This window comes from Colletotrichum gloeosporioides, assembly GCF_011800055.1.
Source record: "Colletotrichum gloeosporioides strain Lc1 chromosome Unknown consensus_63, whole genome shotgun sequence".
Lineage (NCBI taxonomy): Eukaryota > Fungi > Ascomycota > Sordariomycetes > Glomerellales > Glomerellaceae > Colletotrichum > Colletotrichum gloeosporioides.
The window spans coordinates 399,210-417,817 of record NW_025544708.1 but is presented as its reverse complement, the minus strand read 5'-3'; the positions used below and the strand labels follow the sequence as shown (position 1 = coordinate 417,817).

The 18,608-nt window shown below is 54.4% G+C and overlaps 5 protein-coding genes and 1 pseudogene across 6 annotated transcripts; 2 read left to right on the top strand and 4 right to left on the bottom strand.

The window, feature by feature from the left end:
• Positions 1–1,111: 1,111 nt before the first annotated feature.
• Positions 1,112–2,446, top strand: GCG54_00003281 (uncharacterized protein; the record flags this gene model as incomplete). Its single annotated transcript, XM_045403355.1, has 1 exon — positions 1,112–2,446. One exon carries the CDS (start codon positions 1,112–1,114, stop codon positions 2,444–2,446), a length of 1,335 nt encoding a protein of 444 aa, XP_045261636.1.
• Positions 2,447–4,241: 1,795 nt separating this feature from the next.
• Positions 4,242–8,086, top strand: GCG54_00003280 (Meiotically up-regulated protein; the record flags this gene model as incomplete). Its single annotated transcript, XM_045403354.1, has 5 exons — positions 4,242–4,571; positions 4,634–5,077; positions 5,128–5,545; positions 5,594–5,805; positions 5,855–8,086. 5 exons carry the CDS (start codon positions 4,242–4,244, stop codon positions 8,084–8,086), a joined length of 3,636 nt encoding a protein of 1,211 aa, XP_045261635.1.
• A 503-nt stretch (positions 8,087–8,589) lies between these two features.
• GCG54_00003279 lies at positions 8,590–10,795 on the bottom strand (annotated as a pseudogene). The gene is made up of 4 exons: positions 10,735–10,795; positions 10,353–10,685; positions 10,025–10,288; positions 8,590–9,969 (listed from the first exon to the last, which is right to left on the bottom strand). Coding segments are annotated over exons 1-4 (2,038 nt in total).
• A 1,481-nt stretch (positions 10,796–12,276) lies between these two features.
• On the bottom strand, positions 12,277–13,314 carry GCG54_00003278 (uncharacterized protein; the record flags this gene model as incomplete). Its single annotated transcript, XM_045403353.1, has 1 exon — positions 12,277–13,314. One exon carries the CDS (start codon positions 13,312–13,314, stop codon positions 12,277–12,279), a length of 1,038 nt encoding a protein of 345 aa, XP_045261634.1.
• A 636-nt stretch (positions 13,315–13,950) lies between these two features.
• GCG54_00003277 (NADPH dehydrogenase afvA) lies at positions 13,951–15,216 on the bottom strand (the record flags this gene model as incomplete). The annotated part of the gene is made up of 1 exon (XM_045403352.1): positions 13,951–15,216. The coding sequence occupies one exon, from the start codon at positions 15,214–15,216 to the stop codon at positions 13,951–13,953; it is 1,266 nt and encodes a 421-aa protein (XP_045261633.1).
• A 2,290-nt stretch (positions 15,217–17,506) lies between these two features.
• On the bottom strand, positions 17,507–18,561 carry GCG54_00003276 (Pyridoxal phosphate homeostasis protein; the record flags this gene model as incomplete). The annotated part of the gene is made up of 3 exons (XM_045403351.1): positions 17,507–18,012; positions 18,129–18,300; positions 18,373–18,561. 3 exons carry the CDS (start codon positions 18,559–18,561, stop codon positions 17,507–17,509), a joined length of 867 nt encoding a protein of 288 aa, XP_045261632.1.
• Positions 18,562–18,608: the final 47 nt, after the last annotated feature.

Here is an 18,608-nt window from a genome sequence, read left to right as displayed (position 1 = left end):
GCTTCCTTCCGACACTCAGCCCGTTGTTTTCCCCCTCCTACTCAAACACAGCTTACGCAGTGCCGCCGTCATCCCATCTTAGTGCGGAATGTTTAGCCTTCAACAACGTTTCTTTCGTTTAATTTGAAAGTCTCCGGCAGCCGGACGACGAGCCGGAGTTGGATGTAGGATCCGGACGCATACGCACTCTGTTTCGACCGCCGTCAAAGGAACACTCGGCCGTGGCTTGTTGTATGGCGCTCACCCGGCTTCAGGACTGGACAACGGCGTCTGAATAGCCGCCTCTTTCGCCCCTTCGGCACCGCACGTCGCGCCGATACTGTGTGCCTCAACCAGCGACTGGACATGACTGCTCGCTCGCTCAGCTGCTGTCCACAAGACCATCACATGACTCTTCCGCTGCCACTGCATTCTCACCGTCTTTTTCTGCCCCCGGAAATGGCGAGCAATCCTTACTGAAAAATCACCCCGGTCGTTGAACAAATAGACGCCGCTTCGGGCACAAACAGCCGACCAGCGCCGCGTCTTGATTGGCCAATGTGCAGGGATGCGAGTCGACTCGACAGGGGTCCCCTCTGAGTCCGGCGCTTGCGCCTCTTTCCCATCACATCCGCTGCCCAAAATAGCCAACCAGAACTGGAGACGCCTGAGCCGAGGGTTGTCGAGCTGCGTGCGACACAATCCTTCGTGCCATCGCGGTTATTGTCCTCTACATAGTCACACTGCATTGCATATATGTTTGCTTAGTGGCGCTTCCCCATCTTCCACTATCGACTCGATACGCCCGCCATCTTGGTCAACCTTTGAGACTTTAACCCCTCACTACAACCACACACTGTCACACCATCCACAGCGTTGCAACACGACCCAATCTATATAGCCGCTGTCCCCTTCTTTTGCCAAACTCTCAACCAACGTTTTCCCCCTTCTTCGACCCGAGTTGCGCGTCTCATCCCCGGTAATTCCATCGCTTCGGGAGGCTAAGAACCTTCTTTGCCTGATCCCGGTTGAAGCAACTCTCTGCTGGCTGTTAGGACCGAGCCGCAGAACTGCATCTCCCACTAACTTCATCTCCGCTCCTGTGGTCCGAGACCTGCATCACGTGGTCATAATGGCTACCCAGACTGGAACTGCCTCAAGGAGGCCGAAGCTGTCCTTGTCTATCAAGACATCGCCGGCTCCTCATACGAGAATCAACAAATCCTTGGCTCTCGTTGACCCCAAGTCCCCAACGACCTTCAACACCCTCTCCAATGTCTACACCACCGCCATTGAGAGGTCGACTCCCGCCATCGCCGACCCCTTGACTGCCATCAACGAAGCCAAGGATCTCGTGACTCCCCAGCTACGGATACAAACCCCGTATACAGTCTGCTATCCCGAGACGCCGCTGACAGCTCACCCTCTCTCCCCCGCCGCTGCCATGGAAATCACCTTTCCAAGCACCATGACTGCGACACCGCCGCTATCAGCAGGCCCCGTAGAGGGCCCTCAAATGTTCGGGTTTTCACCAATCGACGCCCAGACTCCTCTGACGGCTTTGATGAACGACCAGCCGACACCACGATATCTGAGTAAACGAACCAACCTCACACTGGCTGGCACCAAGCCACCTTACAGCCACCCTCGATCTCTTCACAGCATTCTCCGCAACTCGCCGCTTCCTCCCCCGACAGCCAAGACGCCCACATCACCCCGTCGACAGTCCCTGCGCTTGCAAGAGAAGGCGGCACGCCGGGTAGCTTACAACAGCCCGATCGAGCAAACCATCACAACCAACACGTATACGAAATCTCACATCGACCTGCTCATCGAAGACTCGTCTCCCGCATCTCCCAGGGCACAACAGGACCAGAACACTATTCTAGACCTCGCACTCGCCTTCACTGGCAACGAAACACTCGATGGCGGAATGACGCCCGGACCGTTTGAAGAGATGCGCAGACGGATGGCTGGCCTCGCAGCCAGCTCACCGGTGGTATCCAGCCCCGCGGGAGCCAGCCCCTCAGGCGGCATCAGGAAGAAGAAGAGAAAGGAGAAGAAGCGCCGCTGGGTCTGGACGATTGGCAACCAGGAAGAGGACCCGGACAACCTTGGCGGTGCTGTGGCTGCGTTGCGCGCGGCTGAGGCGGCAGCAAACAAAGCAGAAGACGACGGCAAGCAACAGCCCGCGCCTCCCGTCGTGGAGGTGCAAACCTGCGGCGATCTCCCGACGCCTAGCGTGGAGACGTTCGACGAGGCTGGAGACGTTGAGATGTCAGACACGAGTAGCGTCTCGTGCGATCGGGGGCTCACGCCCGGGGACATGGACGTGGATCTCTCGACGCCGACGATCCTGAGGCCGTCCTCGTCGCGCATTGACAGGCTTGGGTCGGCGGAGCTCTTCAACCCGGAAACTGGGAGTAGGAGGGACACGCCCATTCCACCTGATTTGGTAGTTGCTTGAAGTGACACAGCGTTTGGATTTAATTTGCAGGGGAAGCATATGATTTCGCATGGTGTTGGGGAAATAGGGAAAAATGGCGGCTCGGCGTTGTAAGATACACATGTACTAGTTAGAATCGGTTAGGATCTAATGAGCACACGCGATACGACCAAGTTCTCGGAGTTCCATCATCGATGACAAGTGGACTCATCGTGTCTTGGTGTTGGTCTGGGGAATAGCAATGCTTAGCGTGCGGTTGGATGTTTGACCGTCTTTGCTAAGGAGCTAGCTGGCCCTGGGGGACAGGGATGGGCTGGCGGTCTGGCCAACTTGTGAGTTCGATCACAGTTTCCCGTGCATTTCGGTTGATGGTTGATCCGTTACGAGGCGATGAGGTAAGGTATCGTCGTAAGCGGGGCACAATGGAGAAGTGGACTGACGAGGACAACCTTGGCTTGCGTAAGGGGTGGTGATATTTTTGCCATCCCCTGCAAACGCAATCGTTCATCGGGACTGCGGCAACCCATGTCGACGCCGATGAGCCGCACGGAGAGTTTTCGATATGGCGGAGGGCGGATGGCGGCTGACCAGGTCGAAGATGCTGTTTTCTCGACGATCTGCAGTGAATACAGCCATCTGGCCATGTCCGATACAAAAGTCAGCTTAGTCAAAGACCTCCTCATCCTACTGCTGTGCCTCCAAAAACAGCACAGGAACGAGACGACGCCGGCCACAAACCAACAACGGAGCAAACCATCCCACCACAACCGCCCGCCCCCTCCAGCTGTCAAAGTCCGCAGCTGAACTAAACATAGAGCCAAGGCACGACGTGGGTTGGGAGCCAGACGGCCTAGCCAGCTCGAGGCCACGAAGGCCAATGGACATGCAGCCAAAACAGCGGCTCCCCCCAGCCATTTACGCAAGCAAAAGGCGATCCCTACCGCAGATCGGCCACAGGTCGTCGCATCGCTGTTGCACAAGCCATCGAAAAGGCCGTAAAAAAACAGGAAAACGTGACGGGAATGCTGAATTCCCGCCAGAAGCCACGCACAAGAAATGATAGGGCCAGTTAGCGTCGTCCTGTCCAGCCACGGTCGCTTCGCCGTAACGCGCCTCTGGTGCTGAAGACTTGGTGCAGGATTGTTTTGCTCGGTCTTCAAATGATGGGCGACGGACAAAATGCAGTGGCAGTAGCAGGAAAACGCACGAGCCATGCGATGTACCGGAGACTTGCTCCGTCATAGGTGCTGCAAGGTGCCGGGGGCTGGCCGGGGGTGGGGCCGCGCATGCTGTTAGTGGGCTTTGTGGCAGCAAGTCGCAAGACAAGCTACGTCATTGACCATCACAGCTTCCAGCCATGCCAGGCCAGCCCGACCAAACAAGCCAGTCCAGTGAGTGTGTGCAAGCTGCAGCTGAAGGCAGATTGGGGAAAGGGGGAGGGATGGGCAGACTAAGGCAGCCCAAACAAGCTGTCACAGCTGGCGCAAGCTGAAGAGGAGCTATGAGGCAATTGGAGGGGTTGCTCCGTTCCTTCTTTCGCTAGGTGCTTCTTGGAATTATATTTCCAAGATCCAGCTTCCGCGCTCTCATTCTTGTGCCTCTTAGCTTTTCTCCATTTCCTCTGCCGATTGTCCGCCTGCCAATATTCTCAGTGCAGTGCAAGTGCAGTCTGAAGCCCAATTGACTCGGCAAATCGAGCCTGCCTGCGACAGTCTAGTAGTGTGAGCTACGACTGATCTCATATACCCACTCTTATTTTCATCCAAACAGGCACGCAGGTACAGGTCGCACTCACAGGGTCGTGCGTGGCAGCAAGATGAATATCGACGAGCACCAACTGCCGACCGGCGGCCAGCACTACAGCGGCCGCAACCGAATTCCCAATGTCCACGAGTTTATGGCACAGCTCGACAAGGAGAAGCGCGAGCGAGATGCTGCCCTTGACGCCGAGGACAAGAAGATCAAGCAAGAACAGCGCCAGCACCACCAGAATGGCCAAACTGGGGACGCGAAAGCCCATGTCCCCGAGAAGGACCACCGTTTTCGCAAGAGGAAAACCAAGACTGTGCGGGATCCCGTGACAGGCAAGGATGTCGAGATAGAAAACGCAAACGAGGACTTCAAGGAGGTGGTCGAGAACCCCCAGGTATGCCGTTTACAGCCCTCACATATCACTTGATTGAGGTCGACTGACAAGCTTTTCCTCAGATTTCCGTGCCAAACGAGAACCTCGGAAAGTCAGCAACCGTTGCCACTTCCTCGAAGCAGTCTGGCGAGGAGTACCGCCAAGCTCAAGATGTCACCGCACCACCCGACCCCGTCGAGCCCGGAAGCACGTCCGACGTACCTATTCACAGTGAAAAGACCAATGTCAACTTCTTCAAGACGCCAAGCGTCAGCTACGAGCCGATGTTCGAGTCTTTGGAACGCAAGGCAAACGTCCTTTGTGCCGGCATTTTCTTCGGCATCGTCATTGTCGGCAAGTTCTTTGGCGGCGCTCTCTATGGACTCATCCCCCTTGGTGCCTGCGTCGCGTCTGGAGTCTTTCTCTGGGTGAAGGATCTCATCACCCAGGGCAGAAACACGGAATGGTCCAGCGAGCAGGAGCGTGGTGAGACGGCCACCATCAACCTCGTCCCTGAATCCGTCGAGGTAAGAAGATCGAGTTCAAATGATGGTGATGGCGCGCTAACGAACCACAGTGGATGAACACCGCTCTCGGCATCATGTGGAACCTGATCAACCCCGAGATGTTCGCCGGTGTCGCTGACACTCTGGAGGACGTCATGGTTGCCTCTGTCCCTGGCGTTATTGAGAACGTCCGCGTCGCCGATATTTCGCAGGGCAGCAACCCGCTGCGCATCCTCAGCTTGCGAGCTCTGCCAGACTCCCACGTCAAAGATATCAAGGATGAAGCCCACAAGCAGAACCAGAAGAACACCGACCCCAACGAGCTGGCCGCTATGGAGCAGGCCGGATCTTTCTACAACCTTGAAGCATCCGTCGCTTACCATGCTAAGCCCTCTGGAGCTGATATTTCCTCCAAGGCACGCAATATGGGCATGCAGTTGGTGTTCTACCTTGGTGTTCGCGGCCTCTTTGGAGTTCCCTTGCCGATCTGTGAGTAAGGCCACTTGTCCTACCATAATGTCGTCTAACATTCTCTAGGGGTCGAACTTCAAGGTCTTGTTGCTACAGCACGCATTCGTCTCCAACTTACCCCTGAGCCACCATTCCTGAAGACTTTGACTTTTACGCTCATGGGCATTCCCAAGGTCCAGGCCGGCTGCACTCCCATGATTGAAAAGGGAGTCAACATCCTGAACCTGCCTTTGATTTCTAACTTCGTCAACTGGGCTATTGGCACTGCTGCTTCCATGGTAAGTAGTACTCTCACATATGCTTTCACCCTAGCTAATCAGGATTTAGTATGTCGCTCCCAAGAGCATGACTCTGGACTTGAGCAAGATGCTCCAAGGCGACGACATCAAGAAGGAAACCCTTGCTCTTGGTCTGCTCTACATCCGCATTCACAAGGCCGTCGGTCTGAGCAAGCAGGACCGCCGCGGCAGCCAGGGTGGTGGCTCGGACCCGTATATCACCGTTGCCTGGAGCAAGTTCTCGAAGCCTCAGTTCTGCACTCGCGTCATTCAGGATGACCTGAACCCCGTCTTTGAGGAGAGCTGCGGGCTGTTGGTTACCGCCGACCTGATCAAGGCTGACGAACAGTTGTCAGTCGAGCTGTGGGACAGCGATCGCTCTTCTGCAGACGATGTTGTCGGCAAGGTCGAACTCAGCATCCAAAAGCTCATTCAGCACCCTGGAAAGATGTTCCCTCAGGTTTCCAAGTTGGCCGGCGTTAAGGCCGACAGTACTATGCCTGGTGAACTCCACTGGGAGGTTGGCTTCTTTGGAAAAACTCAATTCCGCAAGGCTCTTCGCACTGACGGTAAGGACGTCAACCTTCCTCCTGAGTTGAAGGACAAGAAGGAGCTTCAGGACGAGAAGGGCACCATCGAGACCGCCGAGGAAGATGCGGTTGTCCACACTCCTCCCGACCCACTTTGGCCTTCTGGTATTCTTAGCATTGTCGTGCACCAAATCGTCGGACTCGAACTGGCGAACGTCAAGGGCTCCAATGGAAAGCGCAAAGGACGTGAGTACGAGCCGGCCCGTCTCGATGCTGGTGATGTCAAAGAAGAGGAAGGTAGCAAGCTGCCCAGTTCCTACTGCACCATCCTTGTCAACGACGAGCTTGTTTACAAGACGCGTACAAAGGCTGTTTCATCCCAGCCCATCTTTAACGCCGGTACCGAAAAGTTCATCCGGGATTGGCGATCGTGCATCACCACCATCACCGTTCGCGATTCTCGCAACAGGCAACACGATCCCATCATTGGTGTTGTTCCTCTGAAACTCTCCGACATCATGCAGACGGGCAGTGAGGCCACTCGCTGGTACCCTCTAGACGGAGGTATCGGATTTGGAAGGATCAGAATCTCTCTGCTTTTCAGATCCGTCGAACTGCGCCTGCCGCCCCCTCAGCTGGGCTGGGAAGTCGGAACATTCGAGTTTACCTCCAACAGTATGAACGCTACGAATTACGGACACTTGAAGACCAAGATTCGCATTCGCACCGGCGGAAGCTCCGTCAGCGTCAAACGTGATACTTGCCAAAAGCTGGAGGAGACGGAAGGATACTCTTGGGACATCAGCGGCGAGAACAACCACGAGAAGATCCGTCTTCCCGTCCGTTATCGATACAGGTCTCCTGTCTTCTTCGAGTTTTACCCTCCCGGAAAGCGTCATGCCGATGCCTACGCATCTTTGTGGCTGCAATCGCTGCCCGACCAGGAAGAGCAGGACTTTGACATCCCGATTTGGAAGTGCGACAGAGGTCTCCGGCTCTCTCAGAACTACATCACCGAAGACAACTACAAGGACATCCCCGACATCGAGATTGAAGAGATTGGACGCCTCAAGTTCCGTGGCCGCTTCTCCACCGGTACCGACCGTGACCACATCAAGTTTGTCACTAGCAACGACTCTCGTGAGACGATTGAAACTTGGGAAGCCTGCTTTGCTGAGGGTGTCCGTGGCGAGGAGGTGACGCCTGAGGTGCCCCCTGCGGTCCAGAAGCTTCACGACGAGTCTTTGACACATGGACGCGACGTCCTGGCTCAAGCAAACCCCAAGGAGAAGGAGAAGTGGATGGCCAAGGACGGAACGGACTGGAGTGGAGCTTTCGGCAAGGACCCTACGGCACTCATGGATGGCGAACAGGAGGACTTGAACGATGAGTCACGCGACACCTTCGACGAGGACGATGACAGCAGCGATGTCGACCTCGGACTTACGGATGCTAGCACCAACCCGGGCAGCACCAACCAAGGAAGCGATGATGCTCGCAAGTCTGTCGATAGCGCCAACAGCGACGCATCATCCAGCGTCTCGAAGAAGAACAGCAACGGTCCTGTCCAGGCTTACAAGGACTACCAGAGCAGGAGCAGAGATTTGCACCGCCAGCACAGAGGCCTGATGCAGTGGCGTCCGATGCGTAACGTGCAGTTCGCCAAGGATGAAGCCAAGTATGCTGTGCGAAAGATTACGAAGCTTGGATCTCTGAACGGACGTAAGCCAGATGTCGAGACTGAGGTTTAATGATAGTTTCCTTTGTTCACCACAGGAACGGATGGGGAAACGAGGGAATGGAACACGGATAACGGTCTTTTGTTTTCGCAAGTCTTCTGTAATGTCTACGAAGCATATCTAAACGACGCAAATTGCGATGATGGGGGCGTTAGGAAATGTATTAGTAGTCAAAGCAGGCAAATGCAGTTTTGAATTAGTCGACCGTTTTGTTTGAGTGTATGCCCATGAGTTGAATATACTCTAAACCTATGATATTGTCCTGGCTTGGGCTGTCTATGACCCAGGAGGACCAAGCACGATAGCATCCTGGAGGGTGAACTTTAGATGGCCAAAAGCTGGTGAGTAAAGTCAAGTCAAGACACCTGAAATAGCCTGGCAACGAGCCCCGTGGGCACATTCTTCATTGAATGTTGCAGACTACGAAAAGAAGATTGCAAGTTTTCTGACTATGATACACGAATGATAAGGCGGATAGGACTGTCTTCAGTCCTTGATAATTCCGTGAGGTACTCTCATCCAGAGTACCCAGTGCCATGTCCACGGCCACTTCCCTGTCGGTTCGTAGTGCAATCAGGACGAACGACAACGTCAGGCGCATAAACCGGCAAGTCAGACGGATTGCTCGGGATGGTGACCTCGTCAGTGACAACGCTCACGAGAAGGTTGTCCACGTTCTGCCTGTCCTGCACCTCGCCGTTGACCAGGGCAACGCGCCAGTGGAGATTCTTCTGCAGGTACGGGACCACGTCCTCGGGGGCCAGGCTGTCGACCATGCCGGCGAGGTAGCGCTCGACGAGGGCCAGGGTGATGGGGATCTGGCCCGTGATCTGCTGGCCGCGGGCGCGGCCCTCCTGGCAGTTCCGGCAGGCCGTGTTCTCGTTCTGGCCAAAAGTGGCGAAGACGCCGACGTGGGAGTGCTGAGTGGGGTAGAGCAGGGGCGAGGCGTCGTCGACATCGCCGAGGAAGACGTGAACGACGTAGTTGCCGCCGAGCTGCGCCTTTTCGGCCTTGATGTTGACCAGCCACTCGAGGTACTTGTTCTCGGCACCAACGAGCTTCTTGAGCTCGCGCTCCTTGGGGAGGTGGACGCCATTGGTCTGGGCAAGGGGGGCTTGCTCTACGGAGGCCGCTGCGAGTTGTCCACGCTCGGCTTTGATGTGGTTCTTGGCGCGTTGCTGGAGTTCCTGGGTGGCGTTGTCGAGGTCGGCGCTGCTGCTGCGCATGATGTTGGCAAAGGTGGCCATCTTGCCGTAGAGACGGTCCAGCTCGTTGATGACGTCCTTGGGGGTCGGGAACCTCGTCTTCTGGGTCTCGGGGTATGCGTAACCAAAGACCTCGGTGGTGCGGACGCCCTCCGAGGTCCAGAACTTCTGCTCGGTGCCGTTGCTGGACTGGGCAAAGGGGGCCAGCGGGGTATCGATGCCCTCCGGGTCGCCGGCCTTCACGATGAAGTTGCCCCAGTTCGCATCGGAGGGCTTTGTCGTCACGTAGGTGAGGGGGTCGGAGGGCTTGTCGTGGATGGCCTGCCAGATGGCGAACAGGCGGTCGATGTTGGCGTGGTGGAGCCAGAAGATGGGGTCGAAGGAGGAGATCTCGGGGTTGGCCATGTGGCCGCCGCGGCCGCCGGTGTAGTTGTGGACGGCGTTGTGGACGTCCTCGATGCTCCCCCAGCCGCGGAAGTCGATGTTGCTGGGCTTCTGCGCCTCGAAGCGGTTGCTCGACGCCGTGGCGAACTCGGTGTAGGACTGTAGGATGAAGTTGACGCGCTCCGTGAGGTTCTTGCCCTTGGGGCTGCTCTGCTCGCCCTGGAAGAAGGCCAGGAGCTGGCGGTTGATCTCGGCGTCGCCGTCGCGGATGTTGGGGTAGCGCACTGTGGCTCCGACGCGGGGGACCTGAGGTGCGGGTGTCAGTATGTTTGCCGGCAGAGGGGAAGGGAACTCCAGGTACGGTGTTGATGTCCCGCAGAGATGCGGACTCTCTGAAGGTGTAGTTCGACAGGGGATTGATCTCGGACTTGCCCGACAACGCCTTCGGTCTGACGACTTTGTTGAGGGCTGCGGAGGCGGCTTGAGGGGGGAAAACGCCGAGATCGGGACGGGCCCAGTCCCAGTATGGCATGCGGAAGGTCTTTGCTGCCTTGACATAGTCGGCCTTGCGCTCATCTTCGGTGTAGGCGTTTGCGATGAAGTTGACGTGCTTATAGAGCTCGGTCTGGTCGTGATTGTGATTAGTCTCATCGCATCGTACATGACGCTTTCAGGGGTAGAAGCTTCACCTCGAAGATGGCGAGATAGGGGCGGTGCCAAGTGAGGAAAAGGATCGAGCTGTGAGTGCAGAAGCCTCCGAAGTCGTTGTCGACGCGGACCATGTTGTTCCATGGCTTGTCTGGCCACTTCTTGTAGGGCAATCCGTGGATGGCTGACACTTGTGTTAGGTGCGTGTGGGAGCCGAGTTGGAGGAGACAACTTGCCGGCGAGTTCGAAAAAGGAGAGGGGCATCCCCTCTGGCACATTTTCCTTGAATCTCTCCAGACCAAGGAGGTATAGGTTCCACTGATCCGGCTGGTCCTTGATCATGTCCCTAACCTCCATACGAACCGGAGGGTTCTCTGCGAGCTGTTAGCAGTTGAATTGAAGGGAGACTTGCAAGTAACCTACGTGGATCATCGGCTGGGATGCCGTGAACGAGAATAGGGCCCCTAGTGCCGTCGGAAGACATGTTGACAAGATGTTATGTGTTAGTGTTGCAAAATAGAGTGAAGAGAGCGAAGGTAGTGAGGTGAGGATCCTCTTGTCATACCGGCTTCTAGAGGTCAGCATGTTAAGCTTATATACTTTATTTCTCACAATCGGAACTCTTACTTACACTCCATGGCCGCGGGATTCTCTCCCGCTCACCGAACGGCTGCGACAACGCCGGTACCTCGGGACCTCGTTCAGCCCTACTCAGCAAGGGGCTGTCTCACACCCGGGCCGCTGGGCATATCCCGTCACACCGGCCGCGCGCCGCGGTGCGGGGATGATCTCCAGCCAGCCATGTCAGCTCGGGCGCGCGGCTCAGCCGCAGCAAACACTCGGCATGTCAGCATGAACCAGGCCAATGAACGACTCTGCACAATCTCACCGACTTGCGAGACATCACGACATCGTCCACTTCTGGTCGTATAAATCAGATTGTGGCTTGAAGGTGGAGGGGGTGACCCCCCGTTTCCCGTGACGAAATCTTTGTCTCGCGGTTGCGTGGGTGCGTGCTGGGCATGCCGTCAGCTACGGTCAGCAAATACCCCTTCCGGCGACTTTTGAGCGTTGGATGCCTTGTCGTTGAGAGTCTCGGTCGGGAGCGAATCACGCGTGGTCATGGTCGGAAGATCCCTGTCTTGGCGTCTATGAGGCGGAGGCTGAAAGGCTATCTGGTTAGGTTGTGGAAGCCTTGGGATGTGATGTAGTGGTCAGGGGAATCGCGGCCCTCTGGCCACAGTTTCGAGCTGCAGGTTCAAGCAACTTGGAGAGACATGATCACGCTGACGTTCTGGCATGGCACTTTGAGCTGAGGGTATGTTGATCTTGATAAAGACATACACAATTCGAATCACACAGTTTTCCGCGCATAACCAACATGAAACCAGCGCAAATCTGTGTCAAATGTGCAGCAAAGTTTCTCTATTGCGAATGCTGCTACCTCTCGATTCCCTCTTTCTTCTCTGTTTCTCCTTTTGTCCTCGTCATCACTTGTCGTCCCTGCTGCCATAGCCCTCAATGTTTCAGCAATTCACAAATCAGAACGTCTGTATGAGCCGGAACAGGATCCAAAGACCGCCGAAAAGTATTCGGAACATGGACCAGACTCTAGCTTCGAAATCCCACGCTGCCATGGTGTGATTAGGAGAGCCATATCTACGCTGACGTTCTGGCATGACGCTGCGAGCTGAGGCTGTGGATAGCTGGGACTGTATAATCCCTTTACTGCAACTACTGCTTAATCTCTATTCCATCTTTCTTCTTTATTACTTCTTACGTCCTTGTTGTCCCTGGTCGTCCCTTACTTTTTCTTTTCTTGTCTTCGTGGGCCTTTTGCAGCGTGCGTCCTGGCGCGCAGCGAAGCGCAGCCGAAGGAGCGAGGGAGTTACAAATAGCGATCTCAGCAAAGCTTGGACGCAAAATCGATATGAGGGACCTCTTTGATCCCTCATGCTGTAGCTCTCAATGTTTTGACATTTCGCATACCAGTACTTCTGCATGATGCGGAGTCCGAACATGGTTCCCTGAATCCCGGAAACCGAAAAGTCGGAAGAACATGAACCAGATCGTATCTTCGAATTCCCACGCTGTCATGAGTTTGCACCCGCTGTGAACGCCTGCCATTTCCATTGGAGAGTATATGAGGCTTGCAATGTCGCCTGAACTGGCTTGTGTTAAAGTAAAACCGCAGCCGGAGAAAGTGGCCCGGTTTTCTCGTCGTTGGTCGAAATTCGGCTTCTGCGATGTGCCGTACTGAATGAGATAAATTTTGGATTTAATCCGACCAGCGTATCTTGCCATCAAAAGGCGAATAAATAGAGCACGGGGGCCTGGGGCTCGCATCATTTCAGCGAGCTTGGCAAACGTGTATTCCCAAGCCCGACGCTCAGAGCTGAAACCTATCGACATGTCGTAATTGAAGGACCAGAATGCAAAATATTCGAACGCAATCGGCTCGTCAAACGCAACTCCCAGACCCCATTTCGTAGATCCTAGGTCTCTGATGAACTTGTTCACGTCCCATGTGTTGCGGGGTACTGCTTGGAAGACTGTCAAGTCTTTCTGCGGAAGCACACCGAAGCTGGCATCCGCAATCCATGCGTCTGTACTGAGATACGTTCTCGCATATTCATCGGCTCTCGAACGCGCATTGGAACTGTCTGCAAGTCTTCTGTAACGACGTGTACCGAATATGACTGGGGCAGGTCCCTCGGTCCGAGGGAAACGATTTTCGAACGCTCTTTGCACGACGCATCTCGACTCCTTGCAAGCTGTCCATAACCCAGAATCATCTCCTATGAGGGAGATTTTTTCCATTCCGCCCAGCAGGTACCGATCCGGGTGTCGATCTATGGGCAACGTGGTAAAGTATTTCCCGCCGTCGTCGTCCTCCTCTCTGTCTACCATGAAGTAGTGAATACTCGGCAGAAGAGGACGAACGGCGAGCTCCCAGATCAGAAGTCTCAATTCAGGAGGGAGCTCCATAAACCGAGTAAACATTGTTTGAAGTTTGTATGAGGTTATTCCAAGAAGACAAGTGTCCACCTTCAGAGAGGAGAGAATCGGCGTCGAGGGCCTAGTACCTTCGTCAGTAGATTTGATTGACACGCTGGATGATCAATTTGATTACTGCAGGATTGGGGCCTACCTATTAATAGTAAAACGATAAGTTCCTCCGATGACTAGAACTGACAGAAGCAACAGAGACAATACGGGCGACAGACGACAACAGGGAAGACGGACGACAGAAATAGAAACCTAAACAGACGGTAACGGAGACAACAGGAATATGTCATGTAGAGCAAAACGCAATAAGGACTGCGGGGCCTCCGCTAGATAGAGTGATGGTATAGATAGGTACCTAGCTATGCCCATCTACCCGGAGAGCCAACCCTACCAGAATTTACATTGGAGGCAAAAGATTTCAGCACTATGGGAAAAAAATCAATGTCCATTTGAAGAAGGCCATACAGTCAAAATTTTTGGGACAGTGCACTCGAAATTCCTCGTTTTTCGACAGACACGAGCGAATGTCAGCAGCAAGAGCGAGGTTGTCTCAAAACGGAGATACGAGGTTAAGGTTTAAAGAAGTGTTATAATAAGAACCTTGCAAGCGTACCGCTCAGTCTATGCCGTTTATTGTTTTGTGCCCTTTCCGCGCCCACCAAAGCCCCAACCAATCTGGTTTGCCATCTTGACGTGGACCTCAAGTTCATCAGCATACGAATACACCAAACCTGGGTTCTTCTGAAACCAACGTCCGCACATGATGACATCCAAACCAGACTGGAGAAACCCCTCTGCCATGGCACCCGTGCTGATTCCGCCAACAGCAGACACAACCATCCTGTCTTCGACCGCCCTCTTAATCTCCTTGGCAAAAGGTGCCTGGTAGCCAGGTCCAGACTTGATGCTTGTAGATTGCAGAGGATGAATACCACCGGAACTGACGTCAAGGAAGTCGACACCTCTCTCGGCAAGAATCGATGCCAACTTGCAGGAGTCAGCAACAGTCCAGCTCTCCGGAAACTCTTTCTTCATGTTGTCAAACCAATCCGTCGCGCTGATTCGAACGAAAAGGGGCATATCCTCTGGAATAGAGGCTCGCACAAGATCTGTGATCTCAAGGACTAGCCTCACTCTGTTCTCCCAGCTTCCGCCGTAATCATCTGTGCGCTGATTGCTGATGGGGCTAAGAAACTGATGGATGAGATAGCCGTGGGCGGCGTGGATCTCGACCACGTCAAAGCCGGCCCTGACGGCCCTCTTTGCTGCGTCCACGAACGCCCTTTTGAACTCCTGGATTTGCTCGAGTGTCATAGCCCTCGGTTGCGGATAGGCATCGTTGAACCGCAGAGCAGAAGGCGCATACACCTCGTCAGGCCATCCGCCAACCTCCGCGCTTGCAGTAGCGTTCATGTGCAGAAAGGGCGCCACGGTGCTGGACTTACGACCGGCGTGGCTGAGCTGGATGCCGATCTTCTGACCTTGACTGTGAGCGAACTCGATGATCCGTCTCAGCGGCTCGATCTGACTGTCTTCCCACAAGCCGATGTCTTGAGGTGTGATGCGGCCTTCCCGCTGAACTGCAGTAGATTCCATCAGGGCGAGACCAGGTCCGCGCTGGATGATGCCACCCAGATGTGTCAGATGCCAGTCAGTTGCGTATCCGTCCTGTGCTGAATATTGGCAGAGGGGCGCCAAGAAGAGTCGGTTTTGAAAGGTGACGCCACGGACGGTCAGCGGCGTGAAGAGTTTGGGAATGGGGGCGCCGGTGGTTGTGCTGATTGCGGTGCCGGAGACTGGATCTTGAAGCGGAGTGTAGTACGAGGCACCTTTTGCCGCAGGGCTGTCTATAGCTGGGAAGTGAAGGGCTTCCGAGGCTCCGTTGATCTGTGGCATCTTGAAAAAAAGGTGACGAGGGGCTGACAGTGACCAACTTGAACAGCTCTTGGTACATTCAGTGAATTTGGGTTGACATTTTTGAAAAGTCCATGTGATTTATACGAGTTTAAAACAGCTATCAGGGCTCTTAGAATTGGTCAGAATCTTCATCAGGCCTTCAGCGCATTCGATCTCGAAGCCGATGATACTCGGCGCATGCGTCCCGTCACCGAGCCGGCCGGATTGTGGGGTCTCGGCCAGCTCATCCGTGGTGCGAGCGACAGAATCACAGTGGAATTCCTGGAGTAGTACCAATGGTCGGAAACTGTATCCGCATCCATTAGAACAAGAAGAGATTTCGTTACCGCTGTAGCTAATAAATGCGTGTTTGGGGGCTGAAGGGCACCGAGTAATGGGCTCGGTGTAATAGCTGTTTTCGCCGACGGTCAAATAGACCCCTTGCCGAGGCATTGAGATAGAAGAAATCACTTGCCACCCAAATGGCTTTCAATAGGCGGCCCATAGAACTGAACTTTCATATATACGTCTTATATGAGATGGCGTGGATGATCTATTGCTATTGATCCATTATTACTACTTTATCGTATGCATGGTAGAGTGCAAGTCTAATACACAGACTAACAGACAGTTGCTGCATATACAGGACGAAAAACAACAGACATTATCTGAAAATCATGCCAGTTCAACAGGGCGAACTGTTCCTTCTACTTCTGCAGCTCGAGGTTGTGATGATAATTCGACTGGGGGCGGTGACGTCTTGCTCAGCTCTATGGTCTCATGGGCGTGATCCCCTGAGAGTTCCTGCTTGTTGTCGTAGCCACGTTGATGGATATCTCTCTCTCCAGCAGCAATCTGCAAGATTTTTGCTTCTCTTTTTTGCTTCCTTTTGCGCAGGCATACGAACAGCCCGCCGCCGACGAGAGCGAGCACTACAACTATGACGCCAACAGCTGTCCCGGCGATCGCTCCTGTTGACATGCCAGAGGCTTCTGTTTTGCTATCTTGAGTCGGAACGCGCACCTCGAGCGGAAAGACAGGGTGATGAACTTCAATAGGGCCTTGATTTGGGAGATCTGCCAGAGGCACCTTCGTCCAAGACGTCGTAATAGTACTATCGCTCCGTCCCGTCGTCACGATGGGATAGAACCAGATATCGGTCGGCGTGCTGACGATACTGTAGCAATCGCGGGTATCGGGGAACCCTGCAGGTGCCTTGTAGCAGCTCCAGCCGGGCGGACAACACCATACTTGGATGTATCGTTGTGAGCTTGTGAGGTCTAAGGTCTTGGTGCAAGCCGCCGTCCAGTCGCTGATGCAAGCTGTACCCGGGTAGGCTAAACTGGTCACATCATCTGAAATCAAAGATTTGTCAACCACTTCTTTGTATCATACCCATAGCGTGGTCTTTCTCACCGAAGTCGTCGAAAGGTTTGAAGATATTGGTGTAGGTTTTCGGGAAACATTGTGTCGGGAACCACGTTGTTGTTTCCTCCACGAACTGAAGCCCCCAGCAAATCGTCCGTGGCGTCACTTCGTTTGTTTTTCCTTCGCACCGGATTCCCTTGGGAATGACAGAGCAGACGCTGTCTGTGGCAGAAAACGGCGTTGTTTGGGGCGCCAACTCATAGACCGTTGACAATTTTTGTCCCTTCGTAACCGACCAGTGTGTTGTTGTCGCTGTGGTATAGATCTGCGTTGAGCTCGCCATGACTTCGCGGCATATCCTTTTGGATGTTTACATGAAATGAGGCGACCGAAACATGACCGTTGGAATAAAAGCGCAAGACTGAAGGCCAAAAGCTTTCGAAATGAATGCCGGGAGAATACCTGAATTGAAGTGGAAAGGCCGAAATATGTGGCCAGAGTCAGCGCTCACTGTTCTACAAATGTAACACCTCGAGATACGTTGTATGCAAAAGTTTTCGCATGTTGTGACCAGTCTCACTCGGCCAAGGACGTCGTTTTCTAGTCGCATATGTTGTGTACTATTGCAGCTGGATGGACGAAATTATTTGCGCAATCTCTCGAGGGCACCCGCTATTCCTTCGGCTACCGAGAACGTGATCCTTTGAAACATCACCGAGCCTTACAGCCTCTGCACGGTAGAATGCTGGGGATGTACGGAAGAGGCCTGTAAGACTATCATGTTATTGGATATGCAACAGAAACACGCTTATGTGGATAGTGCCAGTAACCAAGAAGAAGGGAGCAACAGAAACCAAGTCTAAACGTCACACTGTATTCTAAACCAAGCCGTAAATCACCCACCAAACACAAGCCCATTCCCCTAAACCACAACCTTGGCCTCACTCTTCGGCCCCCTCTCTCCGAAAATCGTGCTTCCAACTCTGACCTCCCCGCTTCCCAGTCTCACAGCTCCCTCAAAATCCTCACTCATACCCATACTCAGCTCCAGCTCCCTGTCGAGCCCCAGCTCCTTGGTAACCAGATCCCTCTGCTCCCTCAGACACAAAAAGTCCTCGTTCTCGTTCTCGGGCGTCGTCGCCTTGCTCCGCGCGATGGCGCCGATCGTCATGAGGCCCAGAAGCCTCAGCGAGGGGCAGTCATTCTCGACGGCGCGGCAGAGGGCGACCGTCTCCTCGCCGGGGGATGCGCCGGACTTGGACTCCTCGCCAGAGGTGTTGACCTGGACGTGGATGCCGAGGGGAGCAGCGTCAGGGTTGGAGGCGATGAGCTCCGCGCGGGAGGTGTTGAGAAGCTGGGCCTTCTTGAGGGTGTCGACGGACGAGACGCAGAAGAGGTTTGGGATCTTAGCCAGTTTCTTGGCGTGGGCTATTGTGTGTCAGTCCTTCTCATTTATTCTCCCTCTTCTTTCACTTCGAGTTGAAAATAGTCGTCTCATTATGAGAGATGATGAGATGTTGTGTAAAGGAAATAAGTCAACGTACTAGACTGCAAGCCGCCAATGAAGTGCCACTGGATACTCCTCGGCAAAAGCTCCGCCTTCTGCCCCAACTCCTGCGCGTAGTTCTCTCCAAAGTGAAGCTGCGGCGGCGTGGCTTGGTGAAGCGCGAGAACGTCGTTTGCCGGCTTCAGCTTGGATACGGCCACCAAGCGGACCTTGTCACCGTCTCGTCAGCGACTTTTCATTCCCGGTTTGGCGGGGGGTATGACACCCCGCGGGAAACTCACATTGCGGCCCGCTGCAACGGCAGTGACGCGCTCCTGCACGGCCTGCAGCTGCGAAACGAGCGCCTTTGCTCTGGCGGGATCGATTTTCATTTCGGGCTGGGCGTCTGTCATTGCAGGGGTGCGGGTTTTGAGGAAGTTGGTGACGAGGTTCAAGTTAGTGATGAGTGAGTGAGGTTGGCGCAGAGTCATGGATTTCCAGTGTCTTCCAATGGAGGCTATTGATGGCCTAACAATTG